This window comes from Haliaeetus leucocephalus, unplaced genomic scaffold (genome assembly GCF_000737465.1).
Source record: "Haliaeetus leucocephalus isolate CR32 unplaced genomic scaffold, Haliaeetus_leucocephalus-4.0 Scaffold428, whole genome shotgun sequence".
Taxonomy (NCBI): Eukaryota; Metazoa; Chordata; class Aves; order Accipitriformes; family Accipitridae; genus Haliaeetus; species Haliaeetus leucocephalus.
In genome coordinates, this window is record NW_010972864.1 from 8,049,911 (window position 1) to 8,077,122 (window position 27,212).

Here is a 27,212-nt window from a genome sequence, read left to right on the forward strand (position 1 = left end):
TTATTCTGGTAAATTTGAAGTGTAGGTACAGTTTGACTGAAGGAGCAGAGGATTCTTATATATGTAATAGATAAGAAAGCAGCTTCATTGTTTTGTTAATAATCAGGGCTAGAAAACTCAGACCCTTCAAGTTCATTGCTATAATGGAAAAAAAAGAAGTGCAGTATGATCAACTGTGAAAAGAAATAACTCCAAATCCTTTAAAATGAACAATTTGATTGTAATTATTTCCTCCTATTGAGGAGCACACATTACCTGCAAAATTTGAAGACCTCAACTCCAAATTATTGTCCAGTTTCTCTTACAGCTTACCAGAAAAAAAATTTCCACTTTCAATTTTGCTTTGATTTTTGCTCTTACTTAAAAAAAAAAGTTATTGTTGAAAAAGCAAAGGCTTCTATCCGAAGCTTTTTGGCTTTAGCATAATGTCTTCTAGCAAAAGAAAAATATGTATCAATTCATAAAAGGTTTTCTAGTGATCTTTACTCCAGTTGTAGCTGGGTACTCTAGGAGTCATGCAGCTAAATATGGAACAATTTGGGTTATTCTGTAAATATAGCTGAAGTTGTTTTATTTTTCTTCATGTAACATGGATAATGTCTTTAGTCGTCTTCATTATCTGAATATTATATGTGACGTTTGTATAGGGAATGGAGACTCCTAAGTGACTAAGTGATTCTTCTAAGGTTTTTCTGGCTAATTGCTGAAATATGGCTATTGGTTTTGAGAGGCCATACACAACATTTTTCTTCAGTTCAGCTTATGATTATCTGCTGGAATCTGTTGTGTTCTCATACACTGTTGGATAGCTGATATGCTATACTTATTTTTTTCTAGAATAGTGAATGCATTATCATACACTGTGTGCCATACTACCTGCAGGCCACAAGCAAAATCTTAATATTCTACATAAGAGATATTGATATTATTACCTGTTTTGTGGGTTTTCCCACTTAGTTAGCAATTTCATGACTGAAGCTCTGGCCTATATCCAGCACTGAATGTTTTTGCGGCAGCTTTTATCACCAGAAAGTGTCATTCCAGTATAACCTGTCTGTTTGTGGATTATTGGATGGTAATGAAAAACTTGCTTAAAGATGTGTCAGGGAAATCTGTGATGGAATATTTAGTATGGTGTATATTATAGTATACTATACCCTAAATAATCTTTATTTTTTTAGTCCAAGAGAATGTCTCTTGTTAAATGTCTCTTCTTTAATTTAAAGATGGTTTTATCCATCTCTTGCTATCTGAAATTCTTGTTAGAGAATAGCAATACCAAGAATTGGTTGGTAGCCTACAGAGAATTAGTAAGTTACGGTTCTGGCTTAGTCTTACCACTTTATAGTATATTGGACTAAAACCCACTAAAATGATACTATTTGCATGAGTAATAAAGATAGATTTCACAAGGATGTTGTGCAGATATAATGAGTAGGACTAATTTCTACATATTATCTGTGTATTAAAATATGGCCTAGATTTTGCTTAAAAGAAAAAAAAAATCTTTCCATTTTTGTGTCATGGATCCTTGAAGGTAAATATACAAAGCCTGTGGAGGTTGCTTAATGTTCTACAGGTGTTAACAGCTTTTTTTGAATATTCTCCATAACATGTAGTTGAGAGAAAAAAAACCACACCACAATCTCAGCATAGCCTACTGTCACAGTCGGTTTCCGATTATTATGAAGTCCAAAAACCTTGTGTCTGAAATGAGGATCCTCTGTAGACAGATGGGATAGCCTGTCATTCATCTGGCTGTACACACTAGCACCCACGGGATGCTGTGCAACCTTTTGGCAAAGCTGTGTAGAAATCAGTAAATGCTGTTATAACAGTGATGTAAATGTTTCTTCCATTTCAGTAGGAGTTTTGTTTTGTTTATTAAGAGGATTGCACATTTCTCCCAAAGCAGCTTTGGTCAATATTTGATTTAGACAGTGTCAATGAAATTAATCCCAAACAAAACCTGGTTTCCTGTGTGAATTTCTGAACTATCATACCAATGAGAAGTTTACCCAAATATATACAATTGTAATGAAAGTGTATAGGATTGGTAGAAGATGAAATATACATGTTAATACAACTAGTTGAAACCGGGATTAGGCTTATGGATTTATAAGATTTGACTGATGGTGGGGTTGAGTAGTTTACCTAAATAAATGGTGGTAATTTTATCAGTCTGTTAGAGTTGTAATTTACAGTTAGAAAACTAACTTAAAGTTTTGTGGTGTCCAAAAGAATTCAAGTTTCCGATTCCATATCTTTAAAATATTGTAGAATAAATGCTGTTTAGTTTCAACCACACTAGGAACAGTTCTACTGGTATTTCTAACATTTTCAATATTATTAAGGGATTTGCCTCATTCCTCTTAGCCAGTTGTTCTGGAACTCATTAAATATATAATTACAAAAAAATGTATTCATGAATTAGCTCGGAAGGATAGGAGGTGCTGAGCAGCTGAATATATAATAACGTTCAAAAAGTGGAACAGCTGTGAGAGTTTAAAGTAGAGGACTTCTTAAGACTGTATAACTAGACATACTGTTTAGTGTAGCTGAGTAATCCTAGAGAAGTAGAACCATACACAAAGTAGGTAACATGGAAACAAAGACAGGCAGTTCTGAACTCTGGCATGTACTCACTACATATAGATACACTGAAATAGCTCATGAAACTTGGAAAGAGTTTGGGTTGGAGTCTTCTGGTTGTTTGAATTTTTTTTGTGTCTTCTGTCATGTAGAGCTGAATGGCTAATAAGTGCATCTCTGTGTATTTATTTCTTCTATGGACCACAGTCCCAGACCAATAGTAGTCCATGGAATATAGGTTGGGAAACAAGACCCATTGTTTGGAATTAGAATCAACATTTGCAGTAGAATCAACAGTCTGAAACTCAGTTGGGATGAGTCAAAGAATATACTGATAGATGACGGTAAATAATGCATTAGAGTTGGAATCTATATAGGGAATTCATATTTTTTGTTTTTCAGAATATGGTATGTAATGTTTCAGTTCAGGGACCTATGGTGTCCCCTGTGACCTATGGTCAGGGACACTGAGGTATGGTGTTTCCAGTTTTGATAGACTTAAAATTTTAACAAGTTCTAATTTCTTGCTTTTCATAGTTTCTGTACTGGACTAATGGCCTTCTTATGATTTAATAAGAACTGTGATGACCAGTAAGTGCAGTCTTTAGTGAAACAGAATTCAAAATTAGGGTATCTGACCTAAGAATGCAAATTAAGCACTTATAGCAATATTTTTTATGGGTGATATTTATTGTTGATGCTAGGATTAATGAAAGAAGAACAGGAAAATGCTGCAGTCTTTTCCTCTGGCAGACTTTTACTTTCATAATTTTTTTTTCCTCAAGTGTTTGCATTGATATATTTTGCTGCAGCACTCCTATATTACTTTTGAAAAGATAAACATGCAACTAAGCAATAATTGCACTCTATTGCTATTCTGATTGAAAGATTATTAAATATTTTAGTGTTGATTATGAAGCATAAGAAAGTTTAAAGATTTCCAAAAAGCTGTCATCATATCTTTTAGACAAACTTGTAAGTACTCCATTCCACGAGTGTTAGACTTAAATGTTTAAAAACAGATACTTTTTTCAAACTTGATTTTAAATACATCACTGATGTGACAATATTCTCTTTTTACCTTGGAACTGCATTGAAGAAAGAACTGACAGGAGTCTGTGTCCTCTGTGTGACCTATATTTGGTCCTCTATTGCCTGATGGATTTTTTTGATGTGAGTTAATTATATTTCCAATAAATTATTTGTGAAATTAATCTCTTTCTCCTGCCTCCTCATTACACTTATTAATGTTGCTTACATCTGATTATTTTAGTCATTTCCTATGAAGAAAACTCTGTAGATATCTCTTAGTGTCAGCTAATATAAATGGCCTACTTTGCATGTAGGCCATGATGAAACGCAATGATATCTATTTTTAAAGGCAGATTACTTAGTTTTCTACTACTGCTTTATACAGGAGTCCTGAGGTTGCATGTTCTGGTAGCTCTGTGTCTAAAGCCCATGAGCCTGTGAAAACAACTAGGGCAAGGATCAATGAAGGAAGCCTGAATATATCTATAAGATGACTGGTGTGACGTTGTCCATCTGAGAAATGACCTGATGGTCTAGCTTAAATGGGTGCTGTCATTTGGAATCAAGAATAATTTTGTTTCTAAGTGGTCAGTCTGATGGGACTTGTCGAAAAGCATCAAACCCTGAATCTCTGTGTATGTTGCTCTGAAATGAGCTTTTGTATAGTGCCTCTGTAGCTGGAGCATTCGCTGAGTAAGTACTACCTCAATTCAATTCCTGTGTCATCTTAAGAAGCTGTAAGCCTCTATCTGCCACTTTTCAGAATAATTGCTTAGTGGTAGGCTCAGTAGGGTATCTTTGCTGTAACTACTAGTCTTACTGCATACCCCCTGCACTTTTTTTAAAACAGTGCCAGTAGCAAGATACATGCAGAAGAGGGTTCTGAATAGAAGGGCACGTCTTCCTGCATCCTCAGCATGTGCACCATTCTGCCCTGCATTTCCTTTTGCCTTGTTTGAGGAAGCTCCCAGTTCTAGTGTGCAGCTAGTTTGGGTTTGTAGCTAAATACCTCACAGAGGTTCTGGAACCAGACAGCAAAAAATTAAAACCTGCAGCTATGGTAGTGTCAGACTATGGTCTGAAGTATGCTTTGAGTTGTGCAGTCTGAGTAGGAACTGCTGTCATAAAACGGTGTTCTAGTTTGCTCTGTATATCAGTTAGAGAAATTTTCTGAAGGAAAAAAAGCTTTGATAGTTTTTGCTATTATATTTGTTGATTAAATTTCATTGTTGGCAAATACTGTGGTGAATATTAGATCATAGGAAGTAAAAACTCCCCATACAGTGATGTGTTTTTAATGCAAATATTCTGTATTAACTACATGGCTTTTACTGAATAAAACAGTTGGTATTTTAAATAAATATAATCCAAGAGAGTTGCGTGCATGCATTGAGCCTTCTAGCTCTGGGCCTTTATGTGATTGTACCAAAATGCGTGTTGTGGTATCTGCTGATGGACTTGATACTAGTTCATTGTGTAATTGCACAGTGGCTAGGAAGATATCTTCTACTTTTCCTTTTTTTTTTCCCCAGATGTTTATAATTCAAGGTATTCATCAAAGAACTGAATTTTCCTTTAGAGCACACTGAAGAGTGGAATTTGCTCCACTTCAGGAGAACACAGATCTTGGGGACTATATAAGTCTTCTGTTTTAAATCTTTACCACTTCATTGGTGGATAAATTTCATTAGTAATTTAAGGGGAGATTTACAGTCTTATTCAGGAAAGAATACTTACTGAAGTCAGAGGGACTTCACGCTTCAGTGCTTTCCTGAATATATTGAGAGAGACTTCAGCATATGCTCAAATGTTTTCTTGAACTGGGACTTTAAAAGGTTTTATAAAATTAAAAGGCAATATCATTGTAGACATTATTAAAAATTCAGACGTGTTATTATTATGTAGAGATTTTATTCAGCAATATCACACATCACCATAAAATTCACTTCTTCAGATGGCCCCCTTGCAGTCATTACAGTAATTTCATGGAAATACAGACACTGTCACTCCAGAAACACTAGCTCTTCTAATTTCACTATTTCACACAGCTACTGGTTCAGACAAGCACAACTGTTATTTTTGCCTGTCTCACTTCACTCATTAATATCCTAACTTTATATAGGGCTGTTTGTGGTAGAACTAAATTAATTCTTGATTCCGACTTACAGTAAGCTTGTGCTTTGCGTAAGAAAGTTTATTGACAGTATTTAATGTTTCTGTTTGTGTAGTTCTTTTCACATCAACTCATTCTACATCAAATACATACATGGTTTCTAAAACAGCAGCAGGAATTTAATATATAGCCATAATGTTGATGAGGAGATATTAAGATTTTTCAGTGTCACAGCTTCTTCCTGTTACAGGGATGACTTCATTATACCCTGTACACCAACAAATCAATAGCTAGTATTGCTCACTAGATGAAATAAAAAACCCCACCACCTAAGTCGAGTAGTAACTGCAATACTAAATAGCTTTTCATTATTTAATCCATGCAATATCTATATCAACACATTAAGTGTTACTATTCATTGTTAACTATTAAAATAAAAACCTGATATAGTTAGGTGGATTCATGTGCCTGAAATCTAAGGCTTTGTGGAAGATCTCGAAAATATTAAAAATATAGGGCTTTACAGAAAAAAAACATACATCTTGAATAGTCAGTACAGCCTCTGGAAATAAAACAGATTATTACCTTTCAATGATACAGAGAATAAGCAAATCTTTTTAATGGTGCCTGGTCATGCATTTTCTGCAGTCCGGGGTGCAGTGCTTTAGAAATTGCCAGGTCAAATGCATAGACATACAGATCTCTTCCGAAGGGAGTTTTTCCATGACTTGCAGTGGGGAGATATAATCTTGTTAGACTTTGGAAGTGTTAGGTCTACTACTGAATTAAATATTTGTCAGGCAAATATTCCATGGATTTAGCACTATGAATTTATCTCACCTTCATTAAACTCTTCATAGATGATAAAAAAAACCCTTAGGGAGTTGCTGCATTTTTGCTTTGAACTTTTTGAAATAATGTTTCTATATTTATTCAAAATTTGTATTCCTTTCAAAAATATGTTTCTTTTTCACTGTTTAGAAGTTGGATACATTTATATCTTTTCTCATAATAGGGTAAATGTTTTAAGTATTTTTATTTGATGTAAATTTAGAAATGCCTTCGCTATTAGCAGTAATGAACTGAAAATCTCTTACTTATACAGCTACATTTCATTAATATTGAAAATGTTTTTACCATTTATACACAGTGGGGATGAGATTCTAATTCTGTTTCAGGACTAATAAGAACTGTTAGCATTGTCTTTGGTAATTTGATTGTACACTTATTATAGCAACACTATTTCTTAAAATAGCCACTTTGTATTTTAAAAGAAAGCAATCAATTGTGGAGTAGGCACTCATCAAGTAAATAGCTAATCTTAACAAGACGATAAATGTTCGTTGTATTCTACCCAATGTGGGAATATTTTGGGGAGGGATGGGATCATCCTGGAAATCAGTGATCAGTCAGCAATTGTATGCAGTAACCCTAGTAAAATTTATTTTTGGAAGGTCCAGACACATTTCTATAGAATAAGAAGTGGGGGTGGAAGAAAATTAGTATACTTTTTCCAGTGACCTGTTGGTTTTTTAATCTAATGAAAAAAATGTGATACCACTTTAATGCCACTGTTCAACCTTCAGTGAATCAAGATCTCCACAGTTCTCTATTTTTGCTGTTTAAAATACACATTAACCCTGAATGGAGTGAAAAAAACCCAAACCAAACCAAACCCCACATTTTTATAATTTGTGGACTAATGTATCAGTAATGTAAGGAATTTAACATAATTATATCAAAATATTGAAGTAGACATTGCAAAATTAGAAAAATCCTGAGAGTCTTCGAAATGACTGGAAATTCTTGAGAGAGCTTCATTGTTTGCAGGAAATAGAAAATAGTCCCTAGCTTTTTAATCTTCACTCATTTTTATCATGCATACAGTATGTGATGGTGCTGGCAAAAAATCTGGAGTTAGTTACTCTGATCAACCTAGCTCTAAGGTTTCCTTATAAATCAGAAAATATGCTGTGACTCTGAAAAAGATGTATAAAGGATTTAGATAGTCTACTTCCCTCTTATGTTTGAAAGTAACCTTGAAATATTTCTAGAATTAGCACTGCCAGAAATAACGAACACATACCTTGTCAATGATAATGCTTGGTTGACAAGATATTGGCAATGTATATACAATAAATGTGAGGGAGCTTTCTTTTAAGTAGGAGAGCAGGATGGCTGAGCAGATATCTATTTATCTAAAAATTACATCATGATTGACAACTAGTTTCTTCAGTATGTTCATGAATTGACTTCATTGGTAAAAGCTCATTACTGCTTTGTTAGTAGAATATGCTACCAATTCTTCAGGTGCACACGGGTATATTTGTGCAGATAAATTAATTTTTCATTAATGTACATTTTCCAAACCTGAACAAGCAATACTTTTACATTCAAACAATCCTCATTTTACCAAAATAGCTCTACAAAGTTTTAAGCTAAACTGATGTTAGGCAATGAGGAAGAGAGAAGAAAAAATTAATATGCCAGTATCTCTGACTGTTGGTAGAATTCCACTCATGTTTGTAAAACTCCAGAAATTCATACTGTATTGTATCTTCCAGGCAAACTGTTTGACTCCCTGTTTTCAAGTGGGTTTTAGTTTGTTTGGTTTTTTTTCATAAACATAACTCTCCATCACAATTAGTCACATTACTTTTGGCTGTTATCTTTTTTTGTAAAAGTTATCAGTTTTCCATTCGTGAACATAAGCTGTTCTGGTATGCCACTAAAAATATTCCTCAGTAGGAGTAGATTTCCTATTGTACCTCATTCTCTTTCTGTGTGGAGGAATGGCACTACGGTATGGTGTACACACTGAATGAGGACACAAAGTAAATGAATCCTATGAGGCATATTCGATTTAAAACAGTTCAGTAATTGTTCATCTCTTACGTAAAATAAAGACAAAAAATGTAAAATAACAGTAAAGCTTTCAATTGAAAGCTATAAAAAGGCAATTAATAAATTTAATTAAAAATCCTATTTTCTTCAGCTAACCTTATTTCCCAGAATGGCTTTGTTAATGTTCACTTACTAGAAAGTAAGTGAAATGGGATTGATAGCTCGTCTCCTCTTTGTTGTAATCATTACTTAGTAGTTTTCTTTTTTAAACTTTTATCTTTCTTTAGTCTTTATTCTGCATGTCAAAATCTAGTCACTTTCTGGATTATATGCTTCATACACTCCAAAATACACTCAGTGAAATAAGTATTGCTGATTTCAACTAAAATGTGTACCAGCTTAAATTCTTCATCCTATGAGATAAAGAAGTTTGAGAGAGAGAGAGAGGTTAGAGGAAGAGGTCACAGTAGACTACTTATGGCAACTTCTAGCCTTTACAGAACAATATATTATCAAATGAAATCATGTAGGCTCATGGCTTGTTTTACTCTTGGAAAAAGAAAGATTCGGGGGCAGAGTTTACTGTCTCAGCTTCTTTCACAAATGACACCCACTTATTCTTAGGTATCTTAAAAGGTGACTTTATAAATTAAAGTTGGTAATGCTGTAACTTCTCCACTTATTTCTTCCCTGTTCCTGAGTAAAAAGAAATACTTTTTTTAAAAGGCAGAAGGTAGCTCTATTTTTCCTGCACTCCGTCTATCCACATCTGTCATTTCAATAGACAATACATGCCTGTAAGTTTCTGCTTTGGCTATGACTATTCTGGACTGTGTGACTGCTACATAAGAGAGGAGAAGGATGAATTTTCTATGAAGGCTGAGGATATGGTATGGTTTCTCTGATGGAATTCAGGACTTTGGAGTCTTTATCTACTGTTCCACAGATTACAAGTGATCTTTCTATGAAATAAGTACTACTTACAAATTCTAAGGTATAAAACATATCAGAACTGGGAAGTGCTCATCAAAGAGGCTCATGTTACAGATTAAGTTTTTGGCATGCAGTTTAAGTTGATGAAATTTGTTGTGTGTGTATTTGCACACATACGTATAAATACACACTACACTGTAAATTGTGCTTTGACAACTAGTGTGTTATTTTAAACAATAAAGAGCCTAAAATTTCAAAGTGGATTTCAGATAGTGAATCAAATATCCTGACATCATATTGTTACTCCTCTGTAGCAACCACTATGGAGTAGGAAGTATTGTGTTTAAAGGCGAAGTCGGCATTTTTTCTTGAGGAATTGCTTTAAGTTAACGCAGTGATTCCATGTGAAAGCAGCCCTGCATATAGTTATATACATGTATGTAACCATGTAGGATAGGTTGTTGATAGGTATAGGTTAAAGAATAACAATCCTCCGTAAATTATTTACAAGGCTTTCCCACAAGCAGCAGCATGACAGAAGGGTTACCTCTGTGTTATCCAGCTACCATGAAAACACAGCAGAAAGGGAATAAATATATGCTGGTTTAAAATGTTTGTGTAATGTCACTGTGTAGTAGCTCTCCAAACACGGCTCCCAGTGAGCCAGCTCTCTGCACAGTATGAGTGCAGTCACTCAGATAGAGGTATGGTGCAATCTTCTGTCTTTGTAAGCCCAGATTAAATCACCCCTTGAAGCATTTTGAAGTTATAGAGCCAGAAGAACAGGAAGTGGTTGTGCTCTGAAACAGAGTTGTGTGACCTGAAGCTTCTTGGCTCTCATGTTATAAACCAATTCAAATGTTATTCCCCCACTGTTAAGTATAACATTTTGCTTAGCTGCTTTTGTGCCTCCTTTGTGCCACTCTGGGGAGATGCCTGGGGTTCCCTTTCTCTGCTGTGTGTCTTGAAGTGTCTATCAGCCATACCACCCAAAAGCTAAAGACATGAACAAGAGCTGCAGGAGCAGTTGTGGGAGAGTACAAGAAGGCTAAAAGCATTCACAGGTGGATAGGTGATTTACGCATTCCTGTGTCCAAAATGCAAGCTGCCCTTTGGCAAAACCCAAGCTTCTGCTTGTCTAAGACTTCAGGCTTAAAATAGGTACTTTTCCTCTGTGGCTGTAAGGAAGATTAGGTCTCTCATCCATGCTGGAGTGCTTTGGCTAAATTTAACTCTGGCTGCTGGGAAGATTTACTCCTAGGATTATGGCACAGCTATGGAAAACACTGCTATTCTTTTGGTTGGAGATTTATGATACAACCTCGGGGCGGGGGGGGAGGGAATAATAATTTTTTTTTTTTATAGATACATGCTAGTGTGGATGATGCCAGATCTGAAGGAAGGAGGTGCGCAGCTGAACAATGTCAGGGAGCAAGTTGTGCAATAGTACAGTGCAAAGCCAGTGCTATTATAGGAGGCCAAAGCCCACCTCCCCGCCTAGTCTATGTGTGACTAGAAGCATGTCAGACAAGCATATAGAAAGCTTTACATCTTGCTTTCTTTTAAGAAAAAAGTCATTACAATAAAGTACTAAGCAGTTATGTTTTGGTATGTGAAAGCTGTGTGGTGTTGCTTACATGATGCATTTTGGTCATACATTTATTTCAAGGTGTCCTGTCTTTGTTTCTCTTCCAGGTTCAGGTCCTTCGCAACGCGGGGGAAGAAGTGACTCTAACTGTGTCCTTTCTGAAAAGAGCACCTGCTTTTCTCAAACTGCCACTGAATGAAGATTGTGCATGTAAGCCTTTATTACTTGGCCAAAAGAAAACTCCATCCAATGCTCATGAACGCTTGCAGCTTCTGAACCTACTGTGCATTGAGAGTGACTGATGGCAGCTTTTTTGGTCAGCATTGCTGCCTGAATATGAGCTGCTTGTATTGCCAGGTCTTGTAGTAACATTCACCTCAAGCAAAAAATTGCTGTCTTTGCTTGAAAAACAGATTACCAGGCATTTGGCTGGTGTGAATCAGCAAAGTTGCAGGTAGAACATTGGAATTACATTAATTTATAGTAGCTCACACCCTGATGCAGAGTATTTAAAAGCAGTTTTTCAGGCAGCATCAGATAACATTTTAGTCTGAAAGAGTTTTGTCTTGTAAATGTGAAAATGAGATTGTGTGTGTATAGTTAGAGGGCTTAACTTTACCATTTAAAATTCAGAGGCTTTGGTGGAGGTGTCTGTCTACCTAAAAATAAATTACTCTGGGATGATTAGTATTTTGTTTAAGTCCAACAGAGTTTTAGTCAACTAGCCCCATGAGAGGCATATGGAGACAGCTGTCTTCCTTTAATTATATTAAATTGTAAGTGTGGGTGCATAATTATAGACAGTTGCAGCATATCTAAGCATATTTATATGTCAGCCTGTGCCTTTTGTCACCACTGCTTTCCTTCTGCTTCTTGCTCCCAAGAGGGTAAAATGAATTGCTTAATTTTTAAGCAACAAAACAATAAATATTTGATTTCAATACTTCTAGTCTTTGATTTTAAGTTAGTAGGAATTAAGTAAACTGAATTATGAAATAATATTTTATACAATAATTTGTTGAAATACTGTCTTTATCTTTCATCTAGGTATTAAATTTCAGTGAGACAAGAAAAAATTTACAGCACCATATCCTTAAGTAAAAATGTATTCCAGTACATTGGTCCCTTTTATGAATGCTTGTGGTACCACAGATTACCCTGAGTAACACACACAAACATGCATTTGCATTGATCCTATCATGTTACTTTTGAGGTGTAGCACTGTAATTTCCTAAACTGTTACAAGAACAGTCAGAACTGTGAAATTCATCAAGAATAACAAAAACATTATCTGACTAGTTCCCTCAAATGAAAAACGAGTGAGGAGGTACATGCTTTCCTTTTATTATCAAATTTGAAAAAACCTCTGGGGTTTTTTTCTTACCAAACAGATTATTAACTCTTTTAAGCAAAGCACCAGGACAGGGATTCTTGAGCCTCCACTCCACTCAAACCAGAAGACGGATACTGGCTGAACGGAGAAAGTAAATGAATGTTAGATATGAAAAAACTAGGGGTGCGGGGGGAATACCGACATATAGACATATACAAATTTGAATTATAGCTTTATAGATTAATTAATATTTTTTGGTGTATTCATGTTTGCATTAGGTGCCCCCAGTGACCAAAGCAGTGGCACATCCTCTCCCCTATGTGACAGTGGTTTGCATCTCAACTACCATCCCAACAACACGGTAAGAGCTTGTATTTCTTTGATGGAATTACACAGAAGAATAATAATACTGTAATAGCTAAATGGAAGTAACTGATAAAGGACAGCAACATGGGAGGAGCTCTAATTAACATTGGAGATAGACAGTTCCATAGGGGGCAAAAAGAGTTGCCAGATATTATGGCTGAGAATTAAACTGTGACAAATTATACCAGCTGAGATTGTGCCTTGATAGATGTGATTACTATTTTTGTCTGGGCAATGCAATAGGGATTTTGTGAAAGTTTTTTCTTCTAGATTATTTCTGCAGCATAGGAATTCAAATTATTAAAATAAAAATATTTAAAGAAAAGGTAGAAAAGTTTTTCAGAATATTTTTCCATTATTTTTATTTAATTTATTATCTAAAACCTTTGGCAAAGGATGTTTTAGGTACATGTTTTTGCTTATTTTTAAGGTAAGAGCATTTTACTTCTAGTAATTTACACTGAAAATCTTACTGACAAATTATAGCATTATGGAGCAAAGTGTCTTTAGGATGAAATGCTACAGCTGTCTGATCAAATTTTTAGTAAAAGATGCCTCTGAAGTACAACAAGGGGCTTTTAACAATTTTCTTAGCCAAGAAAATCAAAATTTCCATTATTTTATATAGTTCTAAAGGGCTTTTTGCTGCGTATTTGGCTTTGTGATAGGTGAAAATACACAGATAAAATAAAAAGCACTGAATAAATACACCAATATACAGCATAATTATTACAGATATATTAGAAAAACAGAAATGTAAGCATTGGTAGGTAGACTTTGCTGTTTTTAATTTCTGGCTTGTTTTATTGTTCTTTCATACTTCACTGGTAAAGGTTTTAAATAGGAGCCCAGAGACTTAAAAGTCAATAGCACAGATTGTAAGCTTGATTATAAGCTGGAAAACTTTTAGGATTTATACATATTTATGGAAGCTGGAATTCATAAAAATGGGATAAAAACAGTAAAATTGGCATCTTAATGCAGGTCAAATAATAATTTTTTATATACATATATATATATATGTAAAACTAGCACAACAACATCAGAAGCAGACTTATCTCAACAGTCTATATGTGTAGGCATGTAGAAAGGCTATTGCAGCAGATCCTAAACTTATTTTGCTAGCAACTTCATTTCTAACTTTGCTTTTAGGATAAAAACCATGCTTCCATTTGTGAATCCTATTTCTGCAGGTGTTGAAGCTGATCTAAATTAGCTACTGTTTCTATCTGAACTGATTATAATTTACTGAAACTAAGTCTTTTTCTCTCATTTTAAATAATATAATCAGGCATCATGAGGCTATAATTCACCCTAAATTAAATTTTTCTGCTGAAGACCAGGATGGGGTTCTTATCTCAGATGTCCCCTTGTAATGGGAATAGAATGCTTCATAAAACCAAATGAGACCTCTGTATGAATTCCTAAATTATGTACAAGTCTTATGTCATGTTCCTTCCTTTTTCTCAGAATATTCTCTAGAATGCATTATGACTTATGGACCTAGTCTATTTCTTAATTTATAGGCTTGGTGATTCGCATGAAGGAGCTTTCTGACTCAGAATTTGGAGTAGACTGGACTGGTTTTGGTCTTTTGTCAACAATTAAGAGTTATGCAGGCTAAAGGTAGGGTTAGCATTTCTGTTGCAGCCAGATCTAGGCCTACAGTTTGCATCTAAACTTTTTGCCACATTTCATCTTTTTCCTCAAATTTAATCACAGCTAAAAAAAGGTTCCTGAAAGCAGACAGAAAACGTTAAAAATTCAAGACAATGTTCAAAACAATGTCCTAGCTTACTCTTCCTAGCCAATCGTTTATTTATTTGGATTGAATCTATGGAATGTTTCACCAGAAATTCAGTGTTTTAAATAAGTGAATCTACTTAGGAAAATCCTGCTGTTCAGCTAAACTGATGTTCATAGTCATCTTTTATTTTATATACATAAAAGATATATGAACATATATGTAAAAGTAAAGTTCAACTTGTCAAAGCTTTATAATTCCATAGATCTTACACAAAAATCACACTCTAGAAAAAATACAAGGTGTACTTAATTTTTGTAATATTTATTTAATAGAAGATACAGGTAAGAAAAAAATATGAAGTCTGAGTTAAAAAAACTGTAAATGATGCAGGATCAGCAGGTACAATTTTACTGATATACTAAAAGTACTACATACATTTCAGTGAGAATCCTGCTTCTTCAGAAAAATAACATCATCCCCAGCATTGTTTTGTAAAGCATTTTATAAAGAAAGGAAGGGGTCTTGGAATTTTTAAAATAAATTTTGATAATTTCACTTTTTATAAGCATTTCTCATTCAAATCTATATACTGTAAAAATACTGGTGAAATTAGACTGTAGATATTTAAATACTCACTCTTTGTAGATATGATCATAGGCATGATAAAGTTCAATTTTCATATAAGTTATGTCTTGTGTAAATAGGTAAAATTAAAATATTCATCATGTAGTTTGGACTAAACAATTTTCATCACATGTTAAATCCTATTCACAATTACCAGGTTTTGAGGTGAAGTCAATAGAATAGACAGGTATGTAAATGTATACGGTGCCACAGGAAACAACTGAATTATGGTTGTATAGTGAATAGTTTAGAGAACAGCTTTATTCAAGGTACAGGTATAAAACTAGTAGCTGGTGACATGATACGTAGTACACATTCACTGCTATTCATGACTAGTCATTTCAAAAAAAGGACACAATCTGTTTTCCCTAGGTTTTTAGAATACTGTTCCTCATACTTACTCCAAGCACATTGATGTTGAGGTTTATATAGATTTATTTTATTTGTGAGAAAAAGTTCAGAATTTCTCCAGTGCTAGCTAAAACTGATGCCAAATGATTTGGGGGAAGTGGAACACAATGCCAAATGAAATATAAAGTCTTTGAAGTCTATCTCTCTCTTTCCAAATCTGCTGAGTACTTATAATGAAGCCCAAAACTGAGAAGGAACTTTTAATGTTTTTCAGGATACATTATCATGTTCCTCATGGCCAGCATCCCCAGGACTTAGGTGGGAAAAAAGGTGGTGTGATCTCCGATTAATTCCACTTCTTCATTCACGGTTTTCCCAGTACCTTCCAGGATCAGATTTGTGCAGGTAAAGTTCAGAAAGTTGAAACTTGCCTTCTTGTTTGACAGATACAAGCCTTAGGGGGTTGCCTTGTTAAAGGAATGGCATTATTAGTTCCACTACAGCTGTCAGAGACCTGAAACATAGGAGCTTTCATGAAGGTCTTTCTAGGTCCACCTTGGCCCATATTCTGCTCTGTTGCCAGCCAGGACCAGGTACATGGGGAAGACGTGATCTTCCCACTTGCACCTAGTGGTCAGCATGTTTCTCAGTTTGAGATTGCACGTAGGTCATCATTTTAATAACTGCTAATGCTCCTGTCCTCAAAAGCTTCTTTATAAGCTGTTTTTTTAAATATCTTTGGGTTTTGTAGTGCACTGTGGCATTGAGCTCTGCAACGGAACTATGTTTTTAAAATGTACTTCCTTTTGTTTGTGTTAAATCTCTCACCTCATAACTTCATTGGGTGAAATAATCTTGTTGTTCAGGAGCAGGAAGGGCTGGCTGCCCCGTGGGGAAGGCAAGCCAGGAGCAGAGGGTGGCAGCGAGGCTGGACGAGGCAGTGTCCATGCAGACAAGGGCCCCATCCCACTGCCCCTGGTGGAGGAGCAGAGCAGGCCTAGGGGTGCTCTTCAGATGAGTCCGTCATGGTGAGGTGGGGCTCAGGTCAGGCTGGGAAGTCAGCCCACGGGTCAGGTCCGAATCAGTGGGATACGTGTCCAGGCACAGGCACAGCTGCAACCAAACTCAGGCGAGGACCGAGGGCGAAAGCCTGAGCTGATACAGAGCTCCTGAGTGAGGGGAGCGGCAGGCCCCCCACTCAAGCTCTTTTCTAGCAGCCTGATCCCACATCCCACAGCCACGCCATGGCAGAGCTGGCCTCAACCACAGGCAGCGAGGCACCCAGGAGGAGGAGAAGGGTGGACTCTGGGCCCCGACCCTTGTGGCAAGGGAAATGCTAAATAAGCATTCTTGATTTATGTTTTTATAACTTCAGATGACTGTCTTCTGTTTTCCAGTTTGAAGGATCCCTATTGTTATCTCCTTTTAGGGAAACCCTTCCATAGCTCTGATTATCCTTGTTACTCTCTCTGTTTCTTTTGTAATTCTAATATATCTTCTATAAGACGAGGTGATCAGGACTGCAAAGAGGATCCCTCTTGATTTATATTAAGACATAACGATGTTTTCCATTTTCTTCTCTGTTCTTGTCTAATACTTTGTAGTAACCTTTTGACTGTTACTGAGCACTAAGGTGATGTTTTTCAGAGAATTGTTTGTAGTAACTCTTGCATTTCTTTCTTCAATGTTTATAGCTACAGTAAGGTTCTTTGTTGCTTACATATAGCTAAAGTTATTTTTTTCCCATATGTGTTAGTTTGCATCGATTAACATTGAATTTCATTGCCATTTTGTCTCCCGATCACTGGTGAAGCTGCCCAAAGCTCATAGTCAGGTTTAAATTTATTGCATCATATAGACTTACAACTTGTCATTGTTTAATTTAATATTATCCTAGTAAATCAGAAGAAATCAGAAAGGAAGACAAGAATATTCTGCAATGATTAGAGTTTTTCAAGTGTTATGCATTTAAATATAAAAGAAAGTAGCTACAAAATCCAACAAGGCATAGTAAAAAAATAAGATCGTACTCGTTAAAAGGTTTAAATACCTAGATATTGTGTGGATTAATTTATCATCTGTATATATAAGAATGAAGATCTAATACTAAAAAATTCTGTGAGTTCCAGCGTGTAAGTCATTAACTTGAAGGTAGCTGTCTACAGTTATAGAGCATGTTTCTCCATTACTTCTTCTTCTAACCCATCAGAAACATTAACTCTTAAAATGAGCACAAAGGACTTCTCATTTGTGAGGCTGTGAGGCCTTGCTACCTGAAATAAACTCTGGCTTCCCTGTGTAGCCTTCTTGTCTGCCAGCTTACATGTGTGAGTCTGGGAAGAATAGTGTGTTATGCTATACCCTGATGGCTCATCAAGCATTAGCGGTTTAAAATTTCCTGTTCCTCCATTCAAACACATGTAAAATTACCTAATTAATATAGAAAAGCTTCATTAGTGTTTCTGGAAAGACTGTTTTGTGAAAGAACCTCCCCAGTGTGTCTGTTGTTATGCTCACCCTTCCAGTGTTTCTGTTGGTCCTACAGTCAAGTGATACCATCTGCCGCCAGGGGTGGATTTATGATCTCCTCCAGAAACTAGGGGAAGAGGAATGTTCTTGAACCTTAGTTTGGAGTTTGCATGGGGTGAATTTTTTTATTTCTTATCACAGCCTGCTTCCTTCTCATTGGTTCTCAGCAAACATTTGAAAATTTCACAAAAGCTTTCCACAGCCTCAGTTAATTCTAAGGGCTGTTGTTTCTTAGAAGTACACTACCCAGGTCTGTCAGTCTTTTTCCTATTCACAGAGCTGAAATTAAAGCAGGTTAGGCAATAGTTGTTTCACCACTAGATAATTGTGAACCTAAAAAGAGCCTGCAGCTTTTGGCTGGTAATAGCAAAATCGTACTTACTTGGCTGCGTGATCCTTGTTCTGTTGAGGAACAATGGCTGGCCCAGGGAGTCAAGGTGTAAACCAAAGGCTACAACAGCTTATTGGCTGAACTGAAAAGGAGCAGGATGTAGTCAACACAGAGGCAGGAGTTTTTTTATTAAATTCTGTGAAAACCTTCAGCTCAACATTTAACAATGGTTGAAATAGAAATAATTAAGAGCACATAGTATAAAGGGCCCAAAATAATAACAGTCAAATCTGAGATCTGTTCTGCTGTATACTTCAGATAAGATATTGAATTGAATAGAACTACTCACATGGAAAATTAGGACATATTCAACTATTCATAGATCTAGGGTTTTAAAATTCAGTCTTCTGCATCAATAAAACACAAGCTTAAAGTGCACAGCATAGAACTTGTACATTACAGAGAAGGACTTTTAGGTAGTAATGATATTCCTGAGATTTGAATTCCCAGAAAATAAATTTAAAAGTATATTCATATAAAACAAAGTACCTGAATTCATACTCAGACCTTGAATAACTACTCTGATAATTTTCTCCTTGTGTCCTTCTATGCTCTCTAACATGAGGAAGTAAGAGTACTTAAAGAAAACAAAAATGCAGTATAAATATAAGAGAAGAAATGGGGGTTTCTTCAGAAAAGTTGTCCTGGTTTCAGCTGGGATATAGTTAACTGTCTTCCTAGTAGCTGGTACAGTGCTATGTTTTGAGTTCAGTATGTGAAGAATGTTGATAACACAATGATGTTTTCAGTTGTTGCTCAGTAGTGTTTAGACTATAGTCAAGGATTTTTCAGCTTCTCATGCCCAGCCAGGGCACCTGACCCAAACTGGCCAACAGTGTATTCCACACCATGTGACGTCCCATCTAGTTTAGGAACTGGGAAGTGGGGGGCAGGGATTCGCGGCTCGGGGACTGGCTGGGTGTTGGTCAGCGGGTGGTGAGCGATTGCCCTGCGCATCATTTGTACATTTCAATCCTTTTATTACTACTGTTGTCATTTTATTAGTGTTATCATTATCATTATTAGTTTCTTCTTTTCTGTTCTATTAAATCGTTCTTATCTCAACCCAGGAGTTTTACTTCTTTTCCTGATTTTCTCCCCCATCCCACTGGATGGGGGGGGAGTGAGTGAGCGGCTGCGTGGTGCTTAGTTGCTGGCTGGGGTTAAACCACGACAAAGTGTAGAACCAACATTTTGTGTTGCTAGCAAAACAGTTTATAAGTCTCTTAAATTAGTGTAAACATCGTAAAATGTGACTCCCTCTCAAAATTTGTTATGAGAGAAAGGTAGATAATTTTTAAAAGAGACTGCTATAAAAAGCAACATTAAGGAAAGGATATTGAAAATAATATAATAAGCCACATTAAATGGAATTTAATTCATTACTTTTTCTGTAGTTATATTTACAAGGCTGTTTTCACTATATAAAGCCTAGTAACTTTTTATGTTTCAGAGTTTGAAAAGACTGGCACAGAAATACATCATATCATTATCACAGACACTATTATGCCTCCTAATCAATTCAAGCTTTTCTAGTGGGATGCTTGAGACACATGAATTCCAGAGGGTATTCATATAAAATTCCAGAGGGCATTCAGGTTCGTCTTGGAAAGCTTATTAATTTCAAATACAAATCTTGAGTTCCAGAAGGCAAAGAACCTAAGATGCGTAGCTGAATAAGAATTCATCTGATCTTAAGTTTTTTGCTGTATTATAAAGTGATTCATCTACTATTTGTCCTATTTCATACAAAACACATATTTAATACATTATTTTTTCAGGTTTGTGTGGTAATATGGACTTTGGCTGGTAAACTAATTCAGTAAAATACTATTAGAGTAATCTAAGGCTAAGGCTATCTACTGCCCAGATACATTCAGAAGTAATTTATTAAGTAGCCATGCATTCTTATAGTCTGTGCTTATTGACACTTGAGCAAGAACATTCTGCATGAATGGTTTTGTATGTGCACAGATCAAATACCTAGGAACAGTAGGAACAGTCTGATGCCCCGAATGCATCAGATTCACTGTGTTGGTAATGTAAGGGAAATTTGTGCATCAGGACTGAATCTGCAACATACTGGGTTTTCTTTCCTTGTGTAGGTTGGTGTCACACCTTAATAGATTCGTTGGATGCCTACTTTCGTTTACAATAGGATGAGTAGAAAGAAGGGGGGTCCTGAAAATAAAGCTGTTTTTCTTGAAAGAGATAATCAACAAATTTGAGCATCATGCTATGCTCTTTATGTAAGGACTTATTTAGAATTCTGTGCTGGAAGAATTTACTATTTATATTTATAGCCATTTAAAATAAAGGATATAGTAAATAAATGCTAGCTACATTACCTGAAGATGCTTTAAATAAATCTTTCTCAAAAACTTTACCTGAATTATTGTGAAAATGGCATTGAAAGTAGTAGCTCTCAATTTGTACCTTAGGGATTTTAAAGAAAAATCACTACCCATGTGAAAAGGCAACTAAACTGATAAGTTAGCTGATGGATTTAGATAAGCCACTGGTGTCTGCATGATCATGTTAGGATATATAAGATTTATCCTCCTGTAAGAGCTAGTTCTCATGATGGCAGTCTCAAAGCAAAGGCATGGCTCTAATTCATTTTTAATGCTTCTCCTGACTGAAGGAAAAGCTTGTACTTGACACAGATGCAGCAAAGACCTTTATGGTAGAGATAGATATTAGCTCTACGTTCTATACAACTAGAATAAAATTTCAAGAGATAAAAAACCCCAAAACTTTGCAGAATGGATATCTGTCTTGAGATGTCAGAAGCTGTCGTCAGTGACAGTTTTACACTGAAGATAACACTCTGTCTGAGTCATTCTCAAAGAATGTGAATGATGTACTTAGTTTTAAACCATGAATTGATCACTAATGGATGGGTTTATAGCAGAATGCCAGCAGTGGAACTTGGTATTCTCTGTATGTTTAGTAATCTCTGACTCTGGGATATGGATTAATATTGAGGTTTTTTGGTTCTGAAGCCAAAGACCTATGAGCCTTCCAAAGGCTGTTAGTCAAGAAGGTTATTTACCGAAGAAATCAGGTCTGCTACTGCTTTAGCATCTGAAAGTTTTCTCTTGTTCTGTAACTGCTCAGCACTCAGCTGTGGAAAGGCAGTCTATAATGCATGACAGATTATTGTGTAGGTGCCCAGATAGGTGCTAGGGTAGAGGCACCCAGGTGGCCACTGCTTTTGTCATTGGATATCTCTTGGCATTCCAGTGTATTTTGCTAATGATTCTATAGTCAGAAATGCAATTGGAAAAATCATTAATGCCACCTGATTGATTTTTAATTCTCCAGCTTTTCTATCAGTAGTTTAGAAGAGGATCAAAATTTTATAACCAAGAGCAGCCAACAAGGGGTATCCAGACAGGAATCTTACTGTGTTTAAACAATGTATTAGAAAAATGAAACAAAAGTTGTTGAGAAAAAGGTACTGGTGTTCCACTGAATTTCACAAATGGTTGCCTACAGTGTCCAGTGTACACTTTCCTTCTCTGTAATCTGCAGTATTAAAGTATTAACTCTTTGGTATGCATCAGCTATTTCACTTGTTTAGTTTCTGAAGTCATGCAGTGTTGGTCAAGGTTCTGTCTATGGAATTTTTTTATAGCTTTATGGAAACTTAATATAGTCTGAGTTGACCTTTTAGCATGATTGTTTTAATATGTCAGGTATTTGTAAAACAGGAAAACCAGCAATTTATCAGTGTTCAGTGGCTGACCTTCATTGTAGTTGAAAGAAAAGCATTTCTACAAGTATTTTTAAGATGATATGCTAGAACAGATGAAAATTTCTTCTGACCTGATCTGTTATGACATGTCTATAGGCAAAATGCGTTCCAAGTAATTGCTGTGGATGGGGTTTGCAGTGGAATAATTCAGTGTCTCTCTGCTGAAGACTGTATTGACTGGCTACAAGCAATAGCGAGTAACATTTCCAACCTCACAAAGCACAATGTAAGTATGGATCCAAGTAAGCCAGAAGGTTTCCCAATCATACGTGATTATAACTGTCATAAAAGCCTAATGGGTTCACACAAAGAATTATCTGCATATAAACAACGCTTGAGGCTGTCTGAGGGAAGTCAACTCAAGTTTGTCATCAAATCAGACTTTGTGAGAAATCATTGAATGGGAAATTATTCTCCCCTACAGTCATATAGTTCACTTCATTGCTATCAGTTGTTCGCTTCTTAGCAATACCAGCTAGGATTAGAAACAAAGACCAGGCACACAGGAGAAAGCCAGGTGTGATGGGTAAGCATATATAAAAGAAAAAAATTCTGTACTTTCTTGATAGTTTGAGAAAGCACATCTATATAAAGACTGGTGTAATCAGGTCTGAATTAGATATTAGGTCTGTTTAGGTATCATTTAACACAAGGAGAATGGCAAGGTGCTTCTCTGGTATAGATACAGATGTTCAATATCAGCAAAGATTAAATGCATTTATGCTTCATGCAGTGTACTTTTATGATCTGATCTTGTGGGATAGATATCTCTTTTTATTGAAGCAAGAATAAATGTTATGCAAAAGTTTTGCCAAACTACTAGTAAGTTCGATTGAAAGGTCTTCTGGACCTGCCTAGGATGTATTTTGCATTTGATAGATGACATGCAGTTTTTCCTGTAGAAGACTATATGATACCTTTCCTGTTTTTCCTAAAAAAATACAGAACACATGGGTAACTCCATTATTTTGAACTGAGTTATAACAAGGAAGCCCTTGAGGATTTAATTTATATTCTCTCAGATTTCCTTAAATCTGCTTTAGCCTCCCAAACCTGCCTCTGAATTTATTTTTGTTTCAAATACAGGGAACACATTGAAGGAAGTTGTATTTCTTGGAGATTTATATTCAAGATGCAAAACTATGTTCCATCTGGCAGCAATATGTAAAAGTCATTGTATTATAAAAACGTGACAGACATGAATTCATCCACCATCTGCAAGCTTCCACGCAGTACAAGCCAGCTTTATGGCTATTTATTCATCCTTACAATGCTGTTGCTGTATAGAACCCTCCTTGTCTCACTAGGCATCCTGAGAAATGAGGGTGCTGGTTTTTTCTCTTGCCATCTTTAATTCAGACTATTAATGATTCTTGCTACCTAAAGTAGTGCATTTACTTATAACAATAGATAGATGCACCCAAACTTTATCTGATAATGCTTTATGTAGCTCTGATGAGTCTGTAATTATGGTTGCTTAGTGTAACTTGAATTTTGGTAATGCACTGTTGTTACATGATATATTTTCAGTTTAAAAATGAGTACAGTTTATAATTCTACAGTAGTTTCCATCAAATACAGCAACAATGTATCTGATGTTTTATAAAATGGAAATAGTAAATTATGCAACTATTATGCCAAACATTGTGTTTACTTTATCCCAAAGACATCCTGTAAAGTAACTGTGAAAGTTAGGTCTTATGACAATTATCCATTAATCTATTTTTAGAACTGTCCTAATTGTTCATGGCCCATATGAATTTATGGAAACCAATGAGACTGTCTTTTCTGTAGTATACTTTTCTTTTAAATTGTCAGTTGCCAGAAAGACTTCATTATTTGACAGCATATGTGATAACTTCATATAAGAAACATTAGAAACACAGAGGGGAAAAAACCCAAACTGTTGCTCAGAACAATGATTAGATGTGATTAGAGGTCCCTGTATTTTCTTTCTTTACAAGATGGTTATTGACATACACATACTGTTGATGTTAGCATTTTTCCTCTGAGAGGCATTTAGTCACAGTCATTATACCTTACTTTGGCATCCAATACCAAAGAAACAAAGAGAGTATAGGATTTTATTTGAACTTTTGGACAAATTGACTGATTTTTAGTTTCAGTTAACTTCTTATTTCTATCTAGGGATTATGGAAAATAATTTGTTACATTTAAATACCTTGTAGCTCATAGAAATGTTAACTTACATGCTCCTTCTCACGTCTCCCTTTTGAAAAAGGAAGGAAGGAAGCAGATGAAAACAAGACTATAAAACCTGAATTGTTTCTGAAAGCATTTCCTTTACCAGTGTATCAAGTTTGGACTCTGTCGATTTGGGTGGGATTTATCTTGCCTAACTTTTGATGTCTTAAAGCAGAACATCTGAAGAGTGATCCTTATGATTTACTTTCGACATCTGTTTTATGATGAGATTAATTCCTTCGGGACATGTCTTTCTTTCCTTTGACTGGTAAGGGACCTTAGGGTGGTGAGTTCAGACTTCAATACCTAAGGAGATATGTATATCCTGTCACTGGTGTCTTTGAGGGGCCAGAGAGAGTTTCTCTGAATAAATCTGCCAAAGAAATGCCTGGATATTTTGACAAAAAGCATACTAGTCTCAATCAGAAAATCTGAATTATTTCACTTTTTCATACACAAGCTGGCAGAAAAAAAATCATATGATGGTTCAAACCCCAGAAATGTGTGTGTCAATAACACGGCTTTTTCTCCCTGTGTTCCCATATGTATCTTACAGTTGTGAAATATGAATCCCTGGCTCTGAAATCTCATGTTTGAGTCTATAGTTCAATTAAATTTTTAGAAGGATAATGTCAAAATCTCTTCTGTCATGATCTAATATGTCCACATCTGACACAAAGGTGATGTGACTCAATTGCAGAATCACCAGTGTAGCCTGTATCTACTAGAGAGCAAGAAGATAACAAAAAGGCAGGAGTAGAAGCAGAACCAAAATGTCTTGACATCATCAGATTTGAAAGGCAGTGTTGCTAACTGAATATACGTAATGGCGGCTGGAAGATGGTGTCTGCAGGCAAACATATTTTGCATGCAGTGGTTAGACTATCAATCATTTTACAGTGTGAGAGAAAACTTGTATTATGCAACAAGGTAGTTACTGTTTTAATGCAGAGATACAGAAAATTATTCTATTAAAGAAGACATTAAATAAAAATATCAATATGCTGACTGATCTAGTTGACTTCATTTCAAATTTTCATCAAAAGACAGACTTCAGGTATGCACTCTTTTTCTTCATATTCAGTAAATTAGAACTAGTGTCCCCCACTGTTTGTAGAATACTGAGAGGGATACTTCTAATTTTGTTTTCTTTAGTTCCCCAGAAACCATGGAAAGATTACATATGAGATGAAATACATCCCTTTAAAATTACAAAACATGGATTGATTTGCATATTGGTATGCAACCAAAGTGCATACTATAGAAATGCACTGTTGGAAGTGACTTAATATCACACTGTAATTGATGTGATGAATCCATAAAGACCATTTATTTCTGAAGATGGGTTCCCCTCCACCTTGAGTCACTTGAGCTACATTTGTGTTAAAATTCATCAGTTTTAGCAATAACCTCAAAAACCAAAGGGGTTATATTAAACCCAAAGTTCAGTCTAGGCAATCCTGAAACTGAAGTTCATGTGCTGAAATCTGAATATGTTAAATTGAACCTATACTTGGGAACTCTAATTCCTCTATGAGTTGATGGGGTAGAAAAGGGTTTTACCTCTTTTTGTTGCCAGTTTTGATGGCAGGCCAAAGATGATTAGAAAGGGAACAAGCTGCTGCTTCTACCTTTTCTTACCCATGCTCCAACTAGGAATTTTCAGTTCTGCTGTTCCAAATCAGCTATGAACTATTGGCCTTACCATGAACTTTTAAACTGTATTACTTTCTGTTGTACTTGATACTGATTTCTATTCTTTGCCATCTATTTTGATAAAGAATTCTATGATGACAGTATCCAATAGGTCACATAACTTTTAAAGAAACTACGCTCTGGAAGAGTCTAAGAAAATACTCCAAAAAAAGGACTATAAAGATCCACTGTTGCCAATACATCCCTAATTTATGTGGTGCAATTTTCAAGGGACTTGAAGGCAAAATTTTTAATGGTTTTAGCAAGGGTGAGATTTTACCCAAGGTCTTTTTCAAACTTGATTCAATTGAAAATTATTTGGGTGCCACAAGATTCTATTCAAGTGCTGCCAAAAAAAAAAAAAAAAAAAGACAAGAAAAAAAAGACAAAAAAAAAAAAGACAGAATCTTTAGGTCTTCATGACAAAAGAATAATAAAAAAATACATTGCAGTTAGCATCTTCTAGGATATAATAGAGTCTTTGGGAATTTATCCTCTTGACTCAATATTTGTCACTTTTGCCCATTGCTTTCTCTGTGGCAGATTTTCGTATAGTGAGTGCAATGATACTTCTTTTCCCTTCTGTTCCCACTGCAACAATAGCACATTTGTGCTTCTTACCTTGAAGCTAGCACTTGATAGAGAAGAAACAACATGAACTTCATCAGACAGGAATGACAGGCAACTGAGGTAAGGTTGCCAAGCAGGAGGTGACAAAAAGTTAGTTTTAAATTTATTTTGAGAATACCTATAAGATCTGGCAAGATTTAGTTCACAGTAACTTCACTTTATTCCATCATGGTACATTTTCTGGGTAAAATAACATGTATTTGTGAAATTAATAAGGCACACATACATTGATGGTGGAAGTATGACAATAGCGTGAAAGCAGTAGGATTAAGAAGTCTACAAACCGAGTATGAGTTTGGCACAATGCATGTGTTTTCCTGAACTTAAGCCTTTATTTTGAACAGAGTTCAGAAGTTCAACTGAAATCATGGTTTTAATCATATGCTTAAAATGTAATACCTAATGAAAGAAACTGCTACTAAAAGGACAAATATATTTGTCCTCACTCTCACTGGAGAAAAGAGAACAATAATACCTTA

General features: G+C 35.6%; 1 protein-coding gene across 1 annotated transcript in view; it reads left to right on the plus strand.

The window, feature by feature from the left end:
• The window catches only part of SNTG1 (syntrophin, gamma 1), a 166,635-nt gene that overhangs the window by 44,129 nt on the left and 95,294 nt on the right, over window positions 1-27,212 (plus strand). The window contains exons 7-10 of the mRNA XM_010574391.1: window positions 11,210-11,312; window positions 12,714-12,796; window positions 15,798-15,928; window positions 22,300-22,429. Coding sequence (XP_010572693.1) covers window positions 11,210-11,312; window positions 12,714-12,796; window positions 15,798-15,928; window positions 22,300-22,429 — 447 coding nt within the window. The remainder of the gene's footprint in view (window positions 1-11,209; window positions 11,313-12,713; window positions 12,797-15,797; window positions 15,929-22,299; window positions 22,430-27,212) is intronic.